Here is a 20,444-nt window from a genome sequence, read left to right as displayed (position 1 = left end):
CAAAAATGAGTTTATTTATTGCAATACGAATAAACTATTTATTAAAGCGGTCTTGGCGTTTGGTTTGACATTCGAACACAGCGGGTGAAAACGAGAGGGGCCATAGTGGCGACAATGAATCTTGTAGGCGAAGGCGTGACCGCAAGTTGGTCGAGCTGTGAAGAAGAAGTGGGTGCAGGCTACTAAGATTGAGCCACATGACAGCGTGGCGTCATCCTGTTTGTTAACTGGGTTCTGTCGGTCGTGTTTCTAAATGCATTACGCTCGCAAAAAAAAAAGGCAATCATGCCGAAAAGCAGGCGGTTGCTGCTGCCATCAGGCCTGCGGCTTGGATGGGCAGAAGCAATTCGGAAATGTTGAGTGGCAGAACCACGTGAACAATACTCGGTCGCTTAGTAGTCACTCAGATGTTCAAGAGGCGCCGTAAGGAAAAGCCAACCGCAAAAGAAGGAAATGGTCGTCGTAATACTCGAGCCCAGGCTGAGAGAGAGAGCTGCGTCAAGGTGAGACCCCGGCGCCGAATAATGTAGATTTAATGCATCACGGGGTACGAAAAGACATCAAAATGAACGAACATGTAATAAGCCATCGCAGCTTCCATCTGCAGCAAACTAATTCAACCGCCATATACTGGAAAGAGACTTCGGCCAAAAATGCATTATTTGACAGCCTGTACTTCTAAAAAAAATGTACACTAAAACAGTACTAGCATTGAAATATGCTCTGTATGAAATTGTAGTCGGATTTTCAAACCAAATGTCGCGCTAAGTTTTCCGTGTCAAATAAGGGTTTATTCAGTGACATTGTCTGCTGAGATATCTTTGCCTCAAAGAATCCCCGCTAAAATTATCGAACTGTATACCTTTGGAACACTAACTGGCGTCAGTTAGTGTTCGACCGTCAGAACAAATGACGGTCGTGTCTTTCTTTTTTTTTGTTTTTGAATGACTTGTTCATTTCACATTTCTTGTAATATTGATAATGCCACCTATCGGTTGGTGGTCGCTTTGGGGTAGTAGGACAAAGATTTTATGGCGAATAGTGAAAGGCTAAATTGATAATAAGAGGTAGGTAAGTATAGATTCCGATAAATAAATTACTGATTTTCTAGCCGATTGTTATCTTTTCTTTATATATTTACCTTCACGAAGCTTCGTGTCCGAGTAGGCAAAATTAACTATATTTCAGTGCATGCTTTGTGCGCTGAATGAAGGCGCATGTCTGCGCACGCGAAATTTCTACTGAATGATTGGATTTAATGCTCTCAATGAAACTGTTCATACGGAGACCTCTATAGCCTTCAGACGCTGCCACTGCACTGAGTCAGATCACCTTCAAACACCGAATATTTTATGACTTAGTGAATCTTAATTTCACTACAGCCAGTATAGAAAATTTTAACCGGACGTCACATGGTTTCCCCTAGATATCGCCAATTACGTTATGAGAAAGACTAAATCATGCTGTTCTCATGTGCTTCAAGAAGCGTCATTGCACGAAAAGTTGTTTTATGTAGCAGGCTACTCGACATAGTTTTGCGTTAAACAAATTAGCGCCAAGTGTAGAACCAAGTTTGGCTCATGTGACTCATTGCACGTAGCAGTGATATTTTGTAATCCAACTCCTATTAGTCGTTTCTATATTTCTTTGATACTATTAATGTAAACTCACTTTCAGCGTCTCTCTCTTTAAATACTGTAGTTTATAGTGTCACGTGGTTACACGTGTCAATAGAACGGTGTCGCAAATTTAAATGCTCACCCTGTGTTAATTTATATGGCTGGTATGTTGAATTTTAAAACCATGGCGAAACTTCGGTACAGACACGGTTAGAAAGAGTGACGTGACAAAAATACGGCATGAAGATAAACTAAAGTGTGACCCTACTGAGCAAAAACATTTGTAGTATTATGTCATACATGAATTTACAACATATAACGGGGATCCCACTGTGAAAATTAATTACCAGAATGGTATCGCAGCAAACAACGATGGACTAGAAATTCATCACAGACAGGCGCACTGGTCTACGCTACTGTTGTGGTCCCTCATCTCTTGCGGCGCCGAAATTGTGGTAATCAGTCATGCAACAACTAGCCCAGCAACGCGTTTCATTGGCGCATTTACCTTACCACACCCCTATAGTCCTATACACCGTACGTATAATACATGACTTCCATTGCAGAAACGGGAACATTATCAGTCCAAACAACTCCGCATCCACTGGCGCAGAACCTTAAACGAAGACATTGCTGACAACATTGGCCTCCAGACGGCTTTCGAAGTGAGTTTCAGAAACGCCTCACGGAAATATCCGTGCGATATATTTTGCATTTGTGAAATGTGTATGTAACTATCTGTAAGTAATAACTAACATCCTTACACTAATTAAACCTGACATCAAACTACTACAAGAGCTCATTTTATTCACACGTGCTTTCGATTCAGGATATTGTTTCATGCACAAAATGGTTTTTCTGCAGGGCACAATTTGATGAGAGGTTTATTTGGTGACGCGTTCGTTCACGGGCGCGACTAGTAGAAAACGCGAGGCAGCGTGAGGTACCGTCTCACCAGCGACCAGCAGCGTGAGCAGAGCGAGCCGACCGTTGGCAATGCTGCTGGACGCAGGCGCGTCGTCTTCTTCGCAGCCCAATATATCTGTGAACGCATTCCAAGTATAAGCTGTGGTGAAAAATTAACAAGCAATATTACAAAAAAGTCGCATTTCCGCCCGCAAGGCGAAGCATCGTCTGCAATAGCAAATCAGTAGACAGCCATGCGAAGCAGTGTTGCGGAGTTACCACTCCGGATTTGGAATGACTCCGGGAGCATTCCACATTTTCGCGATTCCGGAATGAAATGGGAATAGAATTACGTCTTTTTTGGAAAATAGAGCGCATTTTGTCTGCGCGCTGTTTTTCGTCAATATATGACGAAGAACCAACGAGGACACGTTCAGACAATAGTAAGAGCCTCGAATTTAACAATCAAGCTGTATTTTTCGAATGACTTGGCTGATTACAAGGACGGTAGATTTATAAGCAACGCACCTACGCGCGCTGTTTCACTTCGCACACCTGCCATCCACAACCCTTTTGCAGTATTGCACCCCAGTCTAGACACGCAGGCGCCTTTGCCCGAAACTGTGTCGACGAAAGTCTGCAGGTCAGCGCAGCACACAGTCGAACACGACGAACAGTAAGCCCTCTCCCTTCATACAGAGAGAGAGAGAGAGAGAGAGAGAGAGATAGAGAATAAAATTTTGAAAGCATTGATTCGGAAAGCCAACCGAAGCAGGAGAGTCCACGTAACTGCGGCCACGGCGGCGGCTCCCGAGTGCGAACGCGACTATTCGCGCCGAAGAAAACCCACGTTCGGTCTGTTTTAGGGAGCTCTCTTCTAGGGTGAGGGGAGGGGTGGGGGGGGGGACGTCCGGGTGACACCGCCGCTGCCACACTGGAACCTTCTGGCGGCTAGAGAAGCGCAGAGGTTCATTTAGTAGCTCGCGCATACTGTGAATGCTAGACAATGCTTCGAAGCACCCCCCTCTGCTTTGTGTGCTACCTCCCCTACCCTCCTTTCCAGCCTTCTGTTGCTAATAAAAAGCGCTTCCGTATCGCAAGCACCGCGCCTCACGCACGCAGTAAGTCCGCCAACATGACACATTGGAAACAATTATTTTGAAATTACCCTCGAAGAAAACAAACAAGCTGCACGATGCAAGATTTGCTCCGAAACTGTACGTGCTGTAGTCGGAGTTTCACCTAATTTGATTCGGCACATAAAAAGAAAGCACGAACGTGAGTACACGCAACAAGAGAAAGGGCTAGCAAGCCAGCCAAAGATACCGTCGGCCTTCACCGCTGGGTGCAGCTCTGTACCTGCTCATCGAAAGGCTGCTCTTGACGACGCCATAATCGACATGATTTGCCCTGACATGGAGCCCTTTCCTGTTGTCGAGAGGGAGGGATTCAAACAATTCGTAACGGTAAGTTTGACAGTATTATAAGCCGCCTTTCATCAAAGTAACTGCCTTGTATTCGTTCCGATTCAGGTCGCCGTTCCGGGCTACAAGTTGCCATCTCGGGATGACCTCAGAGAAATGTTCCTGGCCGGAAAGTAAAGCGCGGCAGACCAAAATATCATCGTCTTTGGCGGGAGCGGAGTATGTCTGTATCGCACTAGACATGCGGGCATCGCATTCTACGGAGGACTTCCTGGTTTTAGAGACAACATCCACGGACAACGACTTCACGGCTCACACGTACCTCCTCAGTTTCATTCGCCTGACGGGGATCTGCTCGGATCCGCTCAGAATTATGGCGCAGCGTTGCTGCAGTGGAAGATCGCTGACAAGGTGAAATACGCGTATGTATTTTCGTACAATTTTGCCTTCGTTAACTGCTGTTTATTTCATTTTCCAGGCTCTTCACGTGGTGACAGATAACGCTTCATAAATGATAAAGCATTTGCATTTAACGGGTGGGAGACTGAAGTGGACTATGATGATGACAATTTCGACTACTGCCCGGAACGCTTAACCAAGGCGCTCGTAAGCGATTTCGATCAGTTGGCGCAATTTCGATTTCGCTGCGTCGCCAACAGCGTGCAGCTTGCCGTAAACGACATCATTCGGCAGGTATGCGCTAAAAAATAACATATTGGTTTCGTCTTATGTGCATTGATACGTAATTGATTTATTACTATCTTCATGAACAATTCTTTGGGCCAATCTTTGTTAAATAATTTGCGATGAATGCAATAACAACGAATGTATGAACATAATAATTGCAGTTTGAACAGTAAGGGCAGACAACGGTGCTTATTCAAGTTTCGTTGCTTTAAAGCTTTATTATGCAACTACCCCCAGGTAATGTTTAGCCGAATTTTCAAGCGTACTTGGCTTTTTTCATCTTGGGAATTCGGGGTGCATCTGCTACCATGGCCAAGGTCCCTAACTCTGCTTCGCATCAAATAGTGGCTGCGTCTCATTTTTCTGCCGCAGGCCAGGCCCCGAACTTACGCCACTTCAAGGTCTGCTCTCACTACGTCAATGAACCATTCTGAAATACCTGTAAAGACAAACAAATACAAAACAGGCACATAACGTCAAAAACGCTCACGATGTCCCGAAGTTATATTTTAAAAGATGTGGATTTGATTGATTCCTTGTCCAAGCTATTTCCGTCTTATTCTATTTTCTGCTCGTTGCTACCTTTATCCTTTCGTGAACTCCCTCTCCTTTCTTTTCTTATTACAACCGCCCCCCCCCCCCCCTTCACAGTCCCCGACCGGGAAAAATGACATCCTGCGTGCGTCAGCGTCACTCCTTCTAGTACAAATTGCTGTCCCCGTAAACACAGTTACCTGGCATATAAGGCCACTCAGCGAGGCGGCAGTCTGCTGCTAGTATGTTTATTTGCATTACGAAACGCATTCCATTAAGATAATAGCAGCCGTAGTGCCGTAGCCATGACACTGCGTGCACAACATTTATTCCTACAGAACAAGAAGGTGCTGCGTATGCATTAATGTGCACTCAATTTATGGTAGGGGGGGAGAAAACGGCTATGTCTGTCTCCACTTTATTTTGTCTAATGCAATCTTGAAGAGTGTCAGTGTGTCGCAGAGTGTAATATCGTACGATTACATATGTCATCATTCTATCTTTTAAACCCTATTGCATTGCATGTTTGCCGTTGGCGCTATCTGTATTTACAGTGGCAGTATTAACTAATTGCCCTTCTCGTTTTAGGACTCAAATGCCAAGGTAGTCGTGCAAAAATGCGGCGCCATCGTTGCATCTATACGCAAGGGCAACGCCGACACAGAACTGTTGAATGTGTCCAATCTGCATTTGGAATCTCACAACGCGACGAGGTGGAACTCGCAGCTGCGAATGATGAGAAATCTCGGTGCCACTGTTTCGGGTCATCCAGGCCTTACAGAAACCCTGGATGCGTGCAAGAAAGCTAAACTGTCTGAATATGAACTCAGGCTGGCGACAGACGTGATTGAGCTTCTCTCCCGTGTAGAAGAAGCCATGGAGTTGCTGCGGAAAAGGCACGAGACAACCGGCCTTTTGCTTGCCGCGTTGCGAAATATCGAAGTTTTCCTTGCCGGAAATCTTAAGCACACACACACTTCTTTGCAAAGAAGCGGGTAAAGGCCTGCAACGTAGCCTGGAGAAGCGGTTCGCAAGCACGTGGACTGACTGTTTCTTTAATGAGTGCCCTCCTAGACTTACGGGTTAAGTCTTCTTGGTGTTCAGCTGCAAGAGCCGAGCAGATGAGTTCTGCTGTGCTGGGGAGTGGTCTCTTCTTTTATGGCAGGACAGCGCCAGCACCGTCGTGGTTGCAGACTCTAAAGCTGGGCCAAGCAGCCTCATGTTCAAAAACACCAGGCAAAATGAAAATGCCCACCAAGACAATATGCCTGAATCCTTTGCAGGAAAAATTTCTCTTTGCCTTACAGAGGGAACTCGCACAGAAACGGTTGAACCCCTGACCTATTGGAAAGGAAACGCAAGCCGCTTTCCCTTGCTTTCCCGCCTCGCAAGGGCAGTTTTCACTGTGAATGCGACGTCAGCTGACGTGGAAGGCGGGTTTTTTACGGCATCTCTGATAATGACAGCGAAGCGAAATCGGCTGTCAAGCATCTCTTTCGAGCACCTCATGTTTGTGAAGCGCAACACATAGGTGCAAGGCAATTGTTTTATCTTATGTTGTTTTTGTTTTTAGAAATAACCGTTGAAGTAGCCGTCATATACACTTCAGGTTTTCGAAACTAAACGGCGAAATGTCCATTTAGCTGCAACATTTTGATGAATAAAACAGAAATAGAGCTTCCTTTTACACCTTGCGCTGCTTGCGACCTTTATTGGAACATTTAAAAATCCTGAGGACATCTAAGCAAAAATACACTATGTCATTTTAGCATGAAGATATTTAAGCTTAAACAATATTAGAGAAGTTTAGTTTCTCCGGTATTCGGATAAAAACTGGTTGGGGCGTTAGGGCGGAGGTGTAAACGTGCGCGACCTACATGGTGCAGCCACCTGGTGGCGCAGAGTTCAGACAGACAAAACAGGTAATATTGCAGTAACCAAGTGACTTTTACTTTGCTGCGGGTGTAAACTTTTGGCAGCAACACGATTACGCCAGGGCCAAAAATTTACACCAGCAGCAAGTAAAAGTCACATGGTTACTGCAATATTAGCTGTTATGTCTGTCTGAACTCTGCACCATCAGGTGGCTGTCCCATGTAGGTCGCGCACGTTTACGACACCACCCCGCCACCACTCCGCCTGCGTTTACGCGAATGCCAAACAAGCTTAAGCTCTCTGTTCGAACATCACAAGCGGTTAAAACATGCTGACCATGCAAAGACTATTGGTAGCGGGAGTACTGCCCCTATGGGAATTAGTGGGGTGGTTGTGCTGCACGAGATATGCTACCAAGCTGTTATCCCTCGACCTTGCTAACGTTTTTTGCGTATTTTTGCATTTATTAACGTGTCTGTTGACATCAGTTTTATGGTGCTTTCATCGGTAACTCGATGAAACTACCAAGATGCCTTTCCTACGTTGAGTATAATTACAGGAATGGAACTGAGCTGCCCGGCCATTCCCGGAGTGGAAATTAGCTAAATTTTTTTATTCCGAAGAATTGAAAAGAATGGAAATGCGACAAGTTCTAATTCCCCGGAAAGTAATTGGAATGGAATGGGGGCGCCCATTCCACGACACTGATATGAAGTAAGGGAAGTAGCTTTATTGGCCATATAAAAATGGAAAAATTGGTTTGCTAACTGAATTAGCAAGCATGTTGTCAGTCCGCACAAGCAAACATCAACATACACTCGATAAGCGCGGACGGTCGCTGTAAAAGCGTGGTGTGAGGAAGTGCGGCAGCAGCAGCGAGCGAAGTGCCGTCTACCGCTTCAACGCAAGAGCGGCTAGAGCACAGCGCACACAAAGGTATGAGCGGTCTGCAAATCCATTTCAAGATATGGCGCACGCGATCGCGCGCGGCCGTGCAAAGTACGCACTTATTGGCAGAGTCAATGCGGCGTGGCCTCCCCCCCCCCCCCCCCCCCCGCACTGCCTCTCCGCTTTCCTCCACATATGGCGCGCGAGATTGAGCCACGGGCGTCACTTCCCCTTGCGCCTGGTCGCGATATGCACAGTGGCTGCTGGAGCAGAACGCCGCCCCTCTTTCTTCCCTCCCATCACCCCACGGCCTTTCGCGCGACGGAAGACGGCGCGTTTGCTTGCCGCTTTCTTCAATCGCACGCCACATTGAGCCGCGATCGTCGGCTACCTTCGGGTGATTTCACTGGCACATACAGCATACGGCGCGCGGCGCCGGAGTTATCGCCCTTGAATTTTGTGCAGAAAATCACGGCGACGGCAAGCATGCGCCTGTGATGTGATTGTTATCGCACAAAACTGAAGTTAAGCATCTAAGTTCATGATCTGAGAGGTACTCAATTTATTAACCTTCCAAAATGGCTCTAAGACGCTTAGGCTGCGTGTTTTGCAACTACTGACACTACGGTGCCTTCCTGCTAGGAATTCGCTTCACATTGTGCAAACAGCAAAAAAAGAACTACCTGTTATTCAATATATAAAAAAAGTTAAAAAAAAAAGTTTAACCTAAAAAAAAAGTTTTAGGTTAAAGTCAAGCACGGTGCAGCATGAGCCCATGGACAAGGCCACAGTGAAACCATTGTTTTTAAGGGGTGTTGATCTTTATCCCCATGCAATATAGAAACAATTCGTATGCACGTAAAATTATTATTACAAAGCGATATTACGCTTACATGTAGCACATTTTAACCATTAGGTAGGGAAAGTAATACGTTTTACGCATTTCAGGTGAGGGCCTCACAAGGTCGAGATATGAATGAGCGTGCACTTGCAGTTTGAGAAAATTTAAATGCGAGATATTTGAGGCCTAAGGAGGTGAAAATTCAGAGTTGCATTTTGAAAAATCGCTACTCACAATGTACAAGCCCATACCAAAGTAAGTTTTTATCAAAAAAAAATAATAAAGACACGTGCCTGTGAGTGTGGGAAATAAAGAGAGATACGTAATCATAAATAAACAGAGCTCTTCATTATGACTGAATTGCGGTTATTCCACAATGCACACAGTTGCCGTAGTCTTTCATCGGGTCTTCTTTTTTTCATTGAAAAAAGAAAAGAGCTGACAAAAACCGTCAGTCTTCATGCCGCCTGTTTTTGAAATGCTGGCGTTAATCCACAGGAAGCCTTTTACCGCCATTCTCCTCACCTTGAATTCTTCCTTAGAACGTTCAATATGGTAGACATTGTAAAAGAGTAGAAGCAAGCTGAAACAAAGCATGGAAACACATAAGTGAGCACGTCTGTGCACGAGAGGTAACACTTAATAGGGACAAAGAGAATTATGGAAATGGCCATACATTTTGACGATACGTTTAAATTCATCCTCACACCCTTTCTGCTATTTTCTTCGCCACCGGCTATCGCGCAAGTTAAAGATGGTTGAATGATTGAGCTGCATAAAATGAAGTAAAATTGAAGCACACTAAGGCTGTAGTACTTCGTGGTGAACTTAAAGGGCACGCTTTTGGTGAACAGCCTAATTATACCATCTTCCCTTTCATTTCCAGGCATATCGCCGTGTACTTGAAGAAGAATGTCAGGGAATAGACACTCGTCTAAAAGGTCTAGAGAACGTTACCGGATTGCAGCTGTTCTTTATTTCGGAAGCAAGGGTAAGCTGTCTGTGTTTTGATAAACAATAATATTCAATATGAGCGAAAATTTCTGAATTGCTTTTACAATGCCTGCTATTGCTATTGCGTTATTTTCACAGGTTCAGTGCAGAATAGCAGATAACGCTACGCTCATTCAAGAGCTAAGGTGGGAAAAATTCAGCCCTGCTCCGAACAGGTAAGAAAAGATGTAGGGTCAGCGAAGGTGTATGCGTGGTTTCATCTTTTTATTCTCGTTTCTTTTCCTTCTTTTTCACCGAATTTGCAATAAAAGGAAAATGAGAGCGCAATCATATCTTTCCTCGAGATATTTTTGTTGTATTGTGCATGTATATAGCAGTAGTAACTCATCAGTTGAAATTATTGTAGCATACCCTACCTAATATTTTCAGCATTTCCTTTCGTCAGGACACTATATCAAGAAGCATAAGCATAGTGTCAGAAGTAATTCATGAACACTTTGGGCACCACGGGGGCCACACTGAATATAAAACGCATTCAACAATCCATTCTATTTATTTTATGCTGACTGCAAATAGCTTTCTTTTACCATTATATATAAAGAAGTGTTGCAGCAAAGAACCTAGTTGACCTGGGTTTCCAAGGTGACTTCCTGTCGAGAAATTCATTTAGACCCGTTTGCTGTTCCTGATAAATTTTATTTCACCATCACCAGATTCATGATAGGCCGGGTTCTGTGAACGGTTCTGTATTAAAGGAATTTAAAAAGCAGCTGAAGCACTCGAACTTGTGTTAAATTCATAGCACTCGCCTACTATGTAGGCTTTGCAATGTCGCAAAACTAAAGAATAAACAAAAGAGAGGCAGTGAGTAAATAAATCAGCCATAATTCTAGAAAAAGAAGAAATAAATGAATTGTCAATAAAAAGTACTAAATATAATATTATTGTAATGGCGCCTAGCAGTCGCAACAAAATATCAAACATTGGTATTTTTGTGTAAAATGGACGCTTTTATCTTGTGGTGAATGCGGCGCTAAACCTTGAAAGAACGAACAAAGTTAAAGTTCTTTGAAACGGAATGCCCGGAATACGGTGGGCACAACCGCAAACAAAATAAAAGTGTGCCGAAGGCACGCACCTTTTCGCAATAGCTATTAGAAAAATTATGCACCTCTCCATCTAGTTGACACAGTGCAGCCAAATATAAAGTACCTTTCGCGTGCTTCACGGGCCTTTGAACAATTTGCTAAGTTTGACAGTGCGCTAGTTTGCTCCATATTCTTCTTTCTTCTCGATGGGCCCGAGTCGTAACGCAATATATTGTAATTTTACCTAATCTCTCTGCGATAAACACAGGGACCCTAACAGGGGCCTCTTTCACCCTCATTTGCCCTCGCCTTCACGTGGTGAGGTGCGGATGAGGTAGAGAGAGAAAGAGAGATTCTTGATTGGGGGTGAGAGGTGGTGCTAAATGTAACGCGGTAACTGTCTCTCATAGAGGACACCTCAACCGCGTTGCACAAGGGGAAAGGGAGAGAAAGGAGGGGTGGCAGGAGCAAGCGGATGAAGTAAGGGAGGGTGGCCGTTGAAACGTGAGGGTGACAGAGGGTGCGGTGACAATGTGAAGTTAATTGAAGTAAAGGCGATTCACAGTGTTGAAGTACAGAAACGTCGCCCAGATCGTATGGGTGGTGGGTTGAAAATCTAAAGTTTTGAAGTCCGCACGCTGGCAGCCTCTCTGCCACAGATGTACGTCGAAGTCCACTTTCAACTGAGTAAAGTCATAAATGGCTGTTGGTGTTAGCCCTAACTAAGCCTCTTACAACGTGTGGCCAGCGGCAACTAGACCTGGTGGAGTGACGGCGACTTTTTGTTACTCCGGTTTTATTATTTTTTCACTGGTCCTCTCCGGTCAGCTCACTCCTTTATCTCAAGTACACACCACGAAATTTGCCCTTTCTTGCTTTAAATAAACGGATAAAATTTGTGTTTGAGGATTTTCGAGCCCTGACAGCATTTGTTGACGAAAGAACTAAAGCAACATTAACATAAAAAAAATGTGTCGGTAATATAGCTTGAGCTCGCCTAAACTACAGCCGAAACTTGCTTGTTTTATTCTTAAGATCGTGCTTGGTAAGGACAGTCGAGCGACTTTGTTTACTGTAAACAGTCAGCTTAGGTGTCTTAGCTCAACTTCCACAACACCAAGCTGTTGCACTGATTATTAGGCATAAGCACAGCAGAATAGTTTAATATAGACTAACACGTAGCTACCCAGTATATATTTATGAATCCTGGCAGTCTCTCTGTTTTCGAATCCCCGTTAACCAGCCTGAAACATTCAGCTTGAAAAACACCGCTAGTGACCTATTAGAATATGAAAGCACTGAGCGCATACATTCATGTTCCATCTAGTTCGCCATCCATAGGCATGCATTGTAAAAAATAATGGTCAGCTTGATGCTGGTAAACGCACTCATTGCAAGAAAAAAGTTCGCTTCGGTTTTTCAGTGCATTATTGTAAGCTCATTTAACTACCCCCGAAGTGTAGTATGTACTATAAATGTTCCTTTTAGTCTTCCCACTGCCGTTATGCAACCGTTGTGACATAAATAGAAGAGGTCACAAAAGCAGCATTAGTTTCTAAGGCACCAGTGCAGGCATGCACTCCGGAAAATTCAGCATTGATAACATTTCACAGCGTTTGTGGCAAGAACGAACCCTCTGAATATCGGCATGCAGCGATTTCGCATGAACGCGACAGCCTTGCAACGACAAAGACGAAGTTGCCAGGAAGTGCTGCACGAGCTGCGAACCGGCTCGAGTGTTCGGCACCTCTGTATGCATTGTGTAAAGGCATTGTTACTTTGCGTACGCGTAATTCCCGCGTCAGTTTGCGGCAACATTATATAGAGTGACTCTCTTTTTTTTTCTTTTCACATTTCTTTTAAGTAATGCACTGCGACGCTGGAGCGCCACATAACTTGAGGAGTGACAGGCTGTAATCGAAATCTTATATTCCGACAAGGACGACATGTCGTGTTCATCGGCGTTTGAAACTCTACATGCGTGGTATTTTAATGCTTTCTTGACTCCACCTTCGGTCTTCACAATTGAACAGCGGGTTTAACGTGACTACTACCTGGGAATCCTAGATAAAATTGAGGTAATAATGAAGAAACTAAAGACAAGGTGTCCTTGCGGCGCAAAACGTTTTTGCAGCACGAGCCCTAGCTTACTGATTACGCTGAAGGAACTACTCTGCCGTGAGCATGATTGAGCAGGCTCTCGTCTGACTCCATGTATCCCGTATGCCGCCCTTCATTAGACGAAAACAGCGAACAGCGAAAATTGAAGCATTCTACAGTAAGCCGCCCCACAGCCGCAAATGTAGGACAGAATAGAGGTTCCCGTCCGAACCGAAAGCGCGGCAAGGGCAAAGTATAAACACGGTGTTTCAGTGAACACTTCCAAATTCTTTAAAGGTTGTCTGTGGCAGATAGCACAATCTTAGTTTATGAGCTTGTCTACTTGAAGACGCCGACATTACTTTCACGAAAAATTAAAATCCATAATAGAATAACACATAGAAATTCGCTAATTACGTTTTTAACGAATTACCTTATGGCCCACAAAGCTACTTACAAATTCTAATGGTGGAGTCCGCAGGGCGGATCTTCTAGGAATGAATTCTCAAGATGGTTTGGGGCGAGCTAACAACAGTCGTCGCTGATGCCCCGAGGTGTAGTCAGGAGAAATGTTTGGTTCAGGAGACAAATACTAGCGACTTCGGCAGCGTCGAGAGATGTGGCCGGTGCCGAAGCTCGTGAAGGAAGTGGGCAGGTCATCTGGCGCTCTCCGTTCAACTGGGTTAAGGTAACAGGCTGGCGAGCGCTGACCCAGTGCCGCCAAAGCGATGAAATTCGACAATAAACTTGTGTTTTCAGAGGTGGGTGTACCTACATTGAATATCTCCTGTCGTACGGTGGACTGAGTAAGCGATACTGTAGTCTGGTTATTGTTGAGCTGCCGAGAATCACGGATGAGTGGAACCATGAGCTCTAATTAAAGACGGAATACAGGTGTCATGTTCTGTGCACTTGACGGCCGACGAAACTTTGGAGCATTGTCACAGGAGGAACTATCAGATTTGTTTTGCACGTGATCGAAGTCGTGAGCGATGCGTCGTCATTTAGCTAGTTCAAACTGTCGACATGCGCTCCTACAGAATGGACTGAATCGTTGCACAATTGTTACGAAAAGGCAAGTAAATGCTTCATCGACAATGCCCTTGTCGAAATGGCCAACTTTATTCACTGTCTCAGTCAGCTTTTTGTGCAAAGAGCCAGAACCTCGTGAATATATTAGTCATAAGACTCTGTGTACTTTTGGTCCGGCATCGGAAGCTCTCTTTTCTGTGCGAGCTTACGCCTGCCAAGTTTTTCGAATGTGTCGCGCAGATTTCCTTTTCAAACCTTCGAGCTTACCAAGTTGGCTTTGTGCGTATCCTACTACATGCGAGCCATGCCGTGGAGGTAGAACATTACGTTGAAAAGCATAAACGTTTTTTACCACTTGTTATGGTTGCTCGCGCACATGCGAGGTGAACCAATCTTTAACATCGACGCCGTCTGTGCCGATGATGGGCTGGGACACGAGGGTGCGGAAGAACAACTGGTGTTGAAGCCTGAGTTGACTAGTGGCGTCATTATCCTTTGTGGCCGTTCTGGTGAAACCAACGTGGCGCCCACTACGGAGATACAGTGCCGCGTCGCACCGAGCCTACTACTAAGGTCCACCAAATATTTATCTGTATTCCAGCTATTCTGGCATATTTATAAAGACTGTCGCTGAAGGTAACGCCCACACAGGACAGAACTAGCGGTTTTCGCGATATGTTCGGCGCCCCGGCAGAAACGACAAAAATACAATAATATAGATAATTCTACCTTTAAGTTTCGGAAGCGAACTCATACGTTGTAAATATATTCACTTTAGCGTGCGACGTCTTCTTAAATGCCGTTCTGTGTTCATACAATGTTTTGTATATGCTCTTGTGTGTACTATAGACTTGTCGAGAAGGCTGTACTGAAATTGGCAGGCACTGAAATTAACAGCAATATACAAATAGCAATGTAGACAGAATAGGTAAAATAAAATATTGTTCCAAACTTCGGGCCCAAGCAACATTAAAATGAAAGCAGAAAGGATTCACCCCATCTTGGAATTGTTTCTCCGCAAAATTACAAGTTAGTAACTTTCAGTAATGTCGAATTCGAACCTAACATTTTTCATACTAGCAATCCCAGTCAGTTTGTCGAAGCACTATCTGGTCTAGTCATGTCTTCCCGATTTGTGTTTTCGAGCAGTCACTCTTCAGAGTCTCTCATGTCTCAAATGATTGCTGAGGAATTAGGAAGTTTTGCTTATTCGGATCATCGGTCTTGCCGGGGATGTCTAAGTTTACCTTCTCGTTTATTAGCGTTAACACTCCACGGAGGTTCGGTTAAGAAGCAGACAAAAATGTATATGAAGAAGAATCCAGTCCTGAACAGCATTTAAAACGACTATATTTTGTAATAAATAAAGGTAATAAACTTAGGTAAATGTAGGCCTAATCACCGTAAAAGTAACATATATCCCGATCTAAACTCACAAAGCCAGAATGAATCCATGTAGAAGCATGAGTGTGTAACATGCGACCGCACAGAATCATCGTTTCACCAATACGCAAATGATATGATTTGTCCTAACTGTTTTGTTCCACCTTCTGTAGCAACTAACAAGTAACTTTGCAAAATACTCAGTCAACATATCTAATATTTTCGTTTTCGTTAAAGACAGTCGCTATGTATGCATGTATTCTCGTTCATTGCAAGTCATCACCTGTCTTCACAGGGATTATTTCCGATTCATTTTCCCTTTGAAAATCGACCGTAGTTTCAAGCACGCAATAAGCTCTTAGCTTCTGTACGCATATCTCGCTACAAATTAGTTTCATATTTAGTATCTGAAGAAGGCTTTCCGCGAAGTCTTCCTAATTAACTTATCTAAAACATTAGAAAAAGAGCCTTTCGTAATGCTTAACCTTAGAATGTCTGAGACAAGAAGGAAATTGAGGGATATATTGCGGAGGGGAGTGCGCGCTGCGTAAAGCATATTAACAGTGGCGAAAGAATCCAACTGTTATTTTTCTTTTGCGGCTATTCTGGTGCGAACAAAAACTCTGTGCTGTTTAATGGAGGTCCGCCTGCTGTGTCGTCTTTTTCACTCTTGGGTTCTATGTACATTAATACTTATCAGCTGTAACCTTTTGGAGAATACATTAGACGTAAGTAAGCTTAAAAATGATGAAGAACTGATTGAAAAGAATTCAAGAATGATGCATGTCATATACAGGAGACTTTTTTTCCATGTCAAACTATTGAGAACATTGTTCTCGTCTCGCGTCTCTGACACCTTATTCTTGGCAAAACATCTCGATTCCTCACGCAATTTTGTTCCAGAGCAGCTGCAGACAAACCAAATCATACTATAAATTATAAATAATTACCAAATAGCACTTTTGTCTATAGAGCCCATCGGCAAACACCTTTTTCGTTAAATAATTTACCTATGTAATCTGAATGGCCACTGTGATTTACTATTTTTTGCTAAACAATTGTGAATATGACCCTTTCATTAAATAAAACTGAGGATTTCCAACACAGCAAGCCGCCCTACAGTTACTGGGTTTAGAAATGTCTATCGTCTGCAAAAGAAGCCTGCTTAACAGGAACCAATATCTCGAGGGCTCCTACGTAATACACGTATACCATGAAGTTAGCTTGTTCGGCTCGGCAGTCACTGCATCAAATACGACCAGGTTTGTTTCCCTACACTAAATAATATATTTCTACGAGCTTTAGGAACAAATTTGTTATTTTGTTCATCCAGACATTCAAGAAAGAATGATTATTGCGAAAAATAGTGCTAATATAACATCAAGCTTACAGCTCTCCAGCTCAGCATTTATAAGGGTATCGATGCTTTGAAACGGCATCAATGACGACAGTTCTAGCTGACAACAGTGATATATCATACACCACCCTGAAATAGTTTACTAAACCGCTTCTTTTTAGGGATGTAACATTTTGACGTAAGCTATTAAATCAAAATTATCCGCACGATAGGCACTAACATATGTTCAAAGAAGTACGATGCCGAGTTATAGGTTGAAACCTTTGTTCTATAATGCTTTTAAAGCTTACCATATCTTGTAATTTTTTTTGCAACAGAGTATTATGTCTTAAATCAAAGACTTGTTTTCTGCAGGTGATAAGTTTCAGGTTTCAGCATTGTATACAATACGTTTCATCAAAACCAGTTGAGAGATTGTTTATCGAAAGTATGTCTGCATCTCCCGTGCAATTCAATGTGAATATCCAAGTTGGCCGACATTTATATCTTCATATGCATAAGCTTCATTTGCATGACCGAGGAAATTGCAATTTGATCTAACAAAATGCGTAGAGCAAGATCATATGTGTCCCGTTGTTGCTGAGTTAACTGTGTAACGACGAAACAATTAACAAGACGGACGAAAGTGAATTCACCGCTCCTCTTGTTGGCTTGAAATGTCAAGATAATGGTGACGAAGCGTTTTATTCTGTAAGCCGCAACATTAAGTACCGCGGATTTCGTTAACTGAAATGAACTGATTCATACCAAGCATGTACTTTAAGTTGCTGCGTCAACGGCGGCTAGTCAACGCTTTCTGTGTTGCGATGTGTTTGAACTGTCAGCCACGCTCTGCATGGAGAGCGAGAGCATCTCCCTCGTTGTCCTCTGTTTTTCTTCGTTGTCGCGTGAATGTTAATTTGGTAGTGGTTAGATGTGTGTCATGTGTTCGCAGACAGTTGGATCAGCGATCACCTCCGTGGTGTGAACCCAGTTTGAGTTGAGGGATAATTTAGGTATGAAGTAAAAAAACCTGCCGCTTTGTAGCAATCACAGAACTTGCATGAATGAGTAGGTTTTGCTGCGTGTTTGAGTATTCGGAATGCATATATTCGCCAGTCTCTTCAAAAGAATTCTTGACCGAAGTCTTCATTTTTTCTGCAGTTGTTTTCAGGCTCTCTCGTTCACTACATTACCGTCCAGGCGGCTGGCAGTAGCGTGTACACCCGTTTCCCCTTACCCGGATGTTTGCGCCACTAACTATTTGCTAGACATGCCGTTGAAGCACAGCACGTTGTAGCGTGGCGTATACTTACGCTGTATAGTTTTGCTGTCAACAAATGGTAACCCCCTGTAAATATTTACACACGCTATAACAAGACTAAACGACGGTGGCTTACTGTGCCAATCAAATGGACGCTTACTTCACCTGCAGCTATCCGCCTAAAATTATGCGATATTCTGATACTCCTCATAATACCGTTCTTCAACTGTATCTTCCGATTAGTTGGCAGTCAGTGATATTAAAAGACGTCATAGATGTTGAGCCGCTACCCAAAACACCCAGATGCCACTCATTCGGCGTCTACAGTGACGTAATATTGTTAATTCTTAATGTCAACAGTATGAGTGCTTCTTCTCATTAATACAAAAGAAAGCACGAGGGTGTGATTTTTACGCTCTGAATAGCTGCATTAGTGAAACTGCTGTCATATTTTCGGCATATTGGAAAGGCGAAGTTCTGGCGCATGCTATAGCTGCAAGATGTTTGAATTCTCCCAATATGTACAGCGATTTATTAGGCAGGACTTCTCGGAGCAGACTCTCACAGATGACACAATGATTACATTCGCAGTTGTCCCGTAAACTTTGTGATAGCTTTAGAGACCAAGTAGCAGACTTGAACGCACTAGCTCAGGTCGACCTCTCTGTCTTTCCTATCAATAAATTATATTCTAATTCTAATTAGAGACGATGTGATATCAACAATTTAAAACATTCCCAGTGTGACTATGTGGTCACATCAACGAGATTGGCAGGTATATGCTAGGATAATGCAAACAATCATTCTCAGAACAAAATGTGTGGTGACAGGGTAGTCTGAGTAATTGGTCTTCATTTCGTTACAAGGAAACCTAATATTGTTCAGTAGTGAGTCGAAAATGAGGAAAACGCTGCTTCATAGCCTGCGTGGGCTGGCAAAGTAAAAACTAAATTAGGCCGGTTTCAGAGGTTGCTTTAACTCTTCATGAAACCTTCCAAGTAAAGTACAAGCGAAGAAATGCTTACCCTGGCATCGAAAAAAGTTGTAATTTTTTTCTTCTTTAGTACAGCGACATTGCTTTAAAACGAAGTCTGAACACGTACGATTTATCTGCTATAAATGTTCTGATTCGAGTTACTATAACTCCGTCAGCAAACTAAAGAAAAGTTGCCGCAGAGCTAGTCTGTCCTGGCGTTATCGCTTCAGTGACATACAAGTGTACTTAAAATTACAGTTCCACATCATTATATCAACAAAGCTCTATTCTGAGAAATCTGATACGGTACCTATGACATGTACACCAGTGTCATTACCGTTTCATTGAGTTGTTTTGTAGACGCAGTGATATCTTGTGTAAAAATGACCATCCCTTGTCTTGCAAAATCATAAAACGTCTCTGTTATTTATTTTTTAGGGTCAACATGGCCATGAAAAATTTTGAAGAATTTGCTAGGGCCTTCAACTGTTCACATGGCTCCCCTTTGTATCCGCCCAAAAATGAAACCTGTTCTTTATGGTGAAGAAGAACGAGACGACTACAGCATGAAACAACTGTTTTGAAAAGTTGATTAAATAAATACTATCGATGTGCAAACGTTATGGATTAATGAGCTTTTGCGTCTTCTTGGCAACATGGCACCAATTTGATACAATTCTAGTCATCGGCGGTACGTGGAAAAATGCATACTTGAATAGATTAATGCGGCAGTTACGCTCGCGCATCATTAGAGAATGGAATACGCGTGAGGACGAGTCAGTGACCTGTTTCAAAAATTCGTGCTTATCAAGACCGGTTTTGTTGTTTAGTATATAGTAAAGCTATGACCGCTTTAGGAATTGACCTCCTTCAGAAAACAAGGGCCAGCCGAGCGATTTGACTACATCTAATGAACTTCGGAAATAATATACGCACGTCACAAACCAAGCTACGCGCTTCTGAACCGGCTCCAACATATCCAATTACTTGATCAAAGAAGGATCGCATTGGTGGCAGCTGAACTCCAAGATTGGGCGCACATTTCTCATATGCAGATTGTATTGTAATTTTAATGGTGCTCATATGAAGTTACGCCGATGAAGATTCAGTACTCGGCTTGCCCTTGCAGCCGTGTATCAACCTTAGCTTTGCAGGACGAACTATTTTTTGGAAGAGCGCCGAGATATTTATAGGTTATACTTTGCTAAATACTCTGGTAAAAATGTGTAATGATCGCTAGCATATGCACAAGCATTTCACATTTCAGTTACCAGTCCCTGTGACCTCACTAACTGCTAATCCACAGCAAATTAAATTGCACAAAATGCAGTGCTTATCCAGTCAACAAAACTTTTCGATGATCACGTCACAAAAGCACAAGAATATTTAAGAGTCCGAATAGCAAAGTAAGGTTCTTGCTCAGAACAAAGCACTAACAATGAGGGGACGTAGATAAGCAATCTCCAGTACCCGCTTTTGCTTTCTTACGTCTTTTGTTCACTGGTGCTTTGTGTTAAAGAGGGATCTAGAGCACACT

At 43.3% G+C, this 20,444-nt stretch overlaps 1 protein-coding gene across 1 annotated transcript in view; it reads left to right on the top strand.

The window, feature by feature from the left end:
• Positions 1–19,474, top strand: part of LOC126518288 (neprilysin-1-like) — a 69,570-nt gene extending 50,096 nt beyond the window's left edge. Inside the window, exons 11-14 of the mRNA XM_072285760.1 lie at positions 2,186–2,284; positions 9,661–9,765; positions 9,867–9,943; positions 19,346–19,474. Coding sequence (XP_072141861.1) covers positions 2,186–2,284; positions 9,661–9,765; positions 9,867–9,943; positions 19,346–19,451 — 387 coding nt within the window. The 3' untranslated portion in view covers positions 19,452–19,474. The remainder of the gene's footprint in view (positions 1–2,185; positions 2,285–9,660; positions 9,766–9,866; positions 9,944–19,345) is intronic.
• The last annotated feature ends 970 nt before the right edge of the window (positions 19,475–20,444 follow it).

Source organism: Dermacentor andersoni, unplaced genomic scaffold (assembly GCF_023375885.2).
Source record: "Dermacentor andersoni unplaced genomic scaffold, qqDerAnde1_hic_scaffold ctg00000041.1, whole genome shotgun sequence".
Classification (NCBI taxonomy): domain Eukaryota; kingdom Metazoa; phylum Arthropoda; class Arachnida; order Ixodida; family Ixodidae; genus Dermacentor; species Dermacentor andersoni.
Note: the sequence above shows the minus strand (reverse complement) of the source record. Positions and strands in the feature narration are given on the sequence as shown.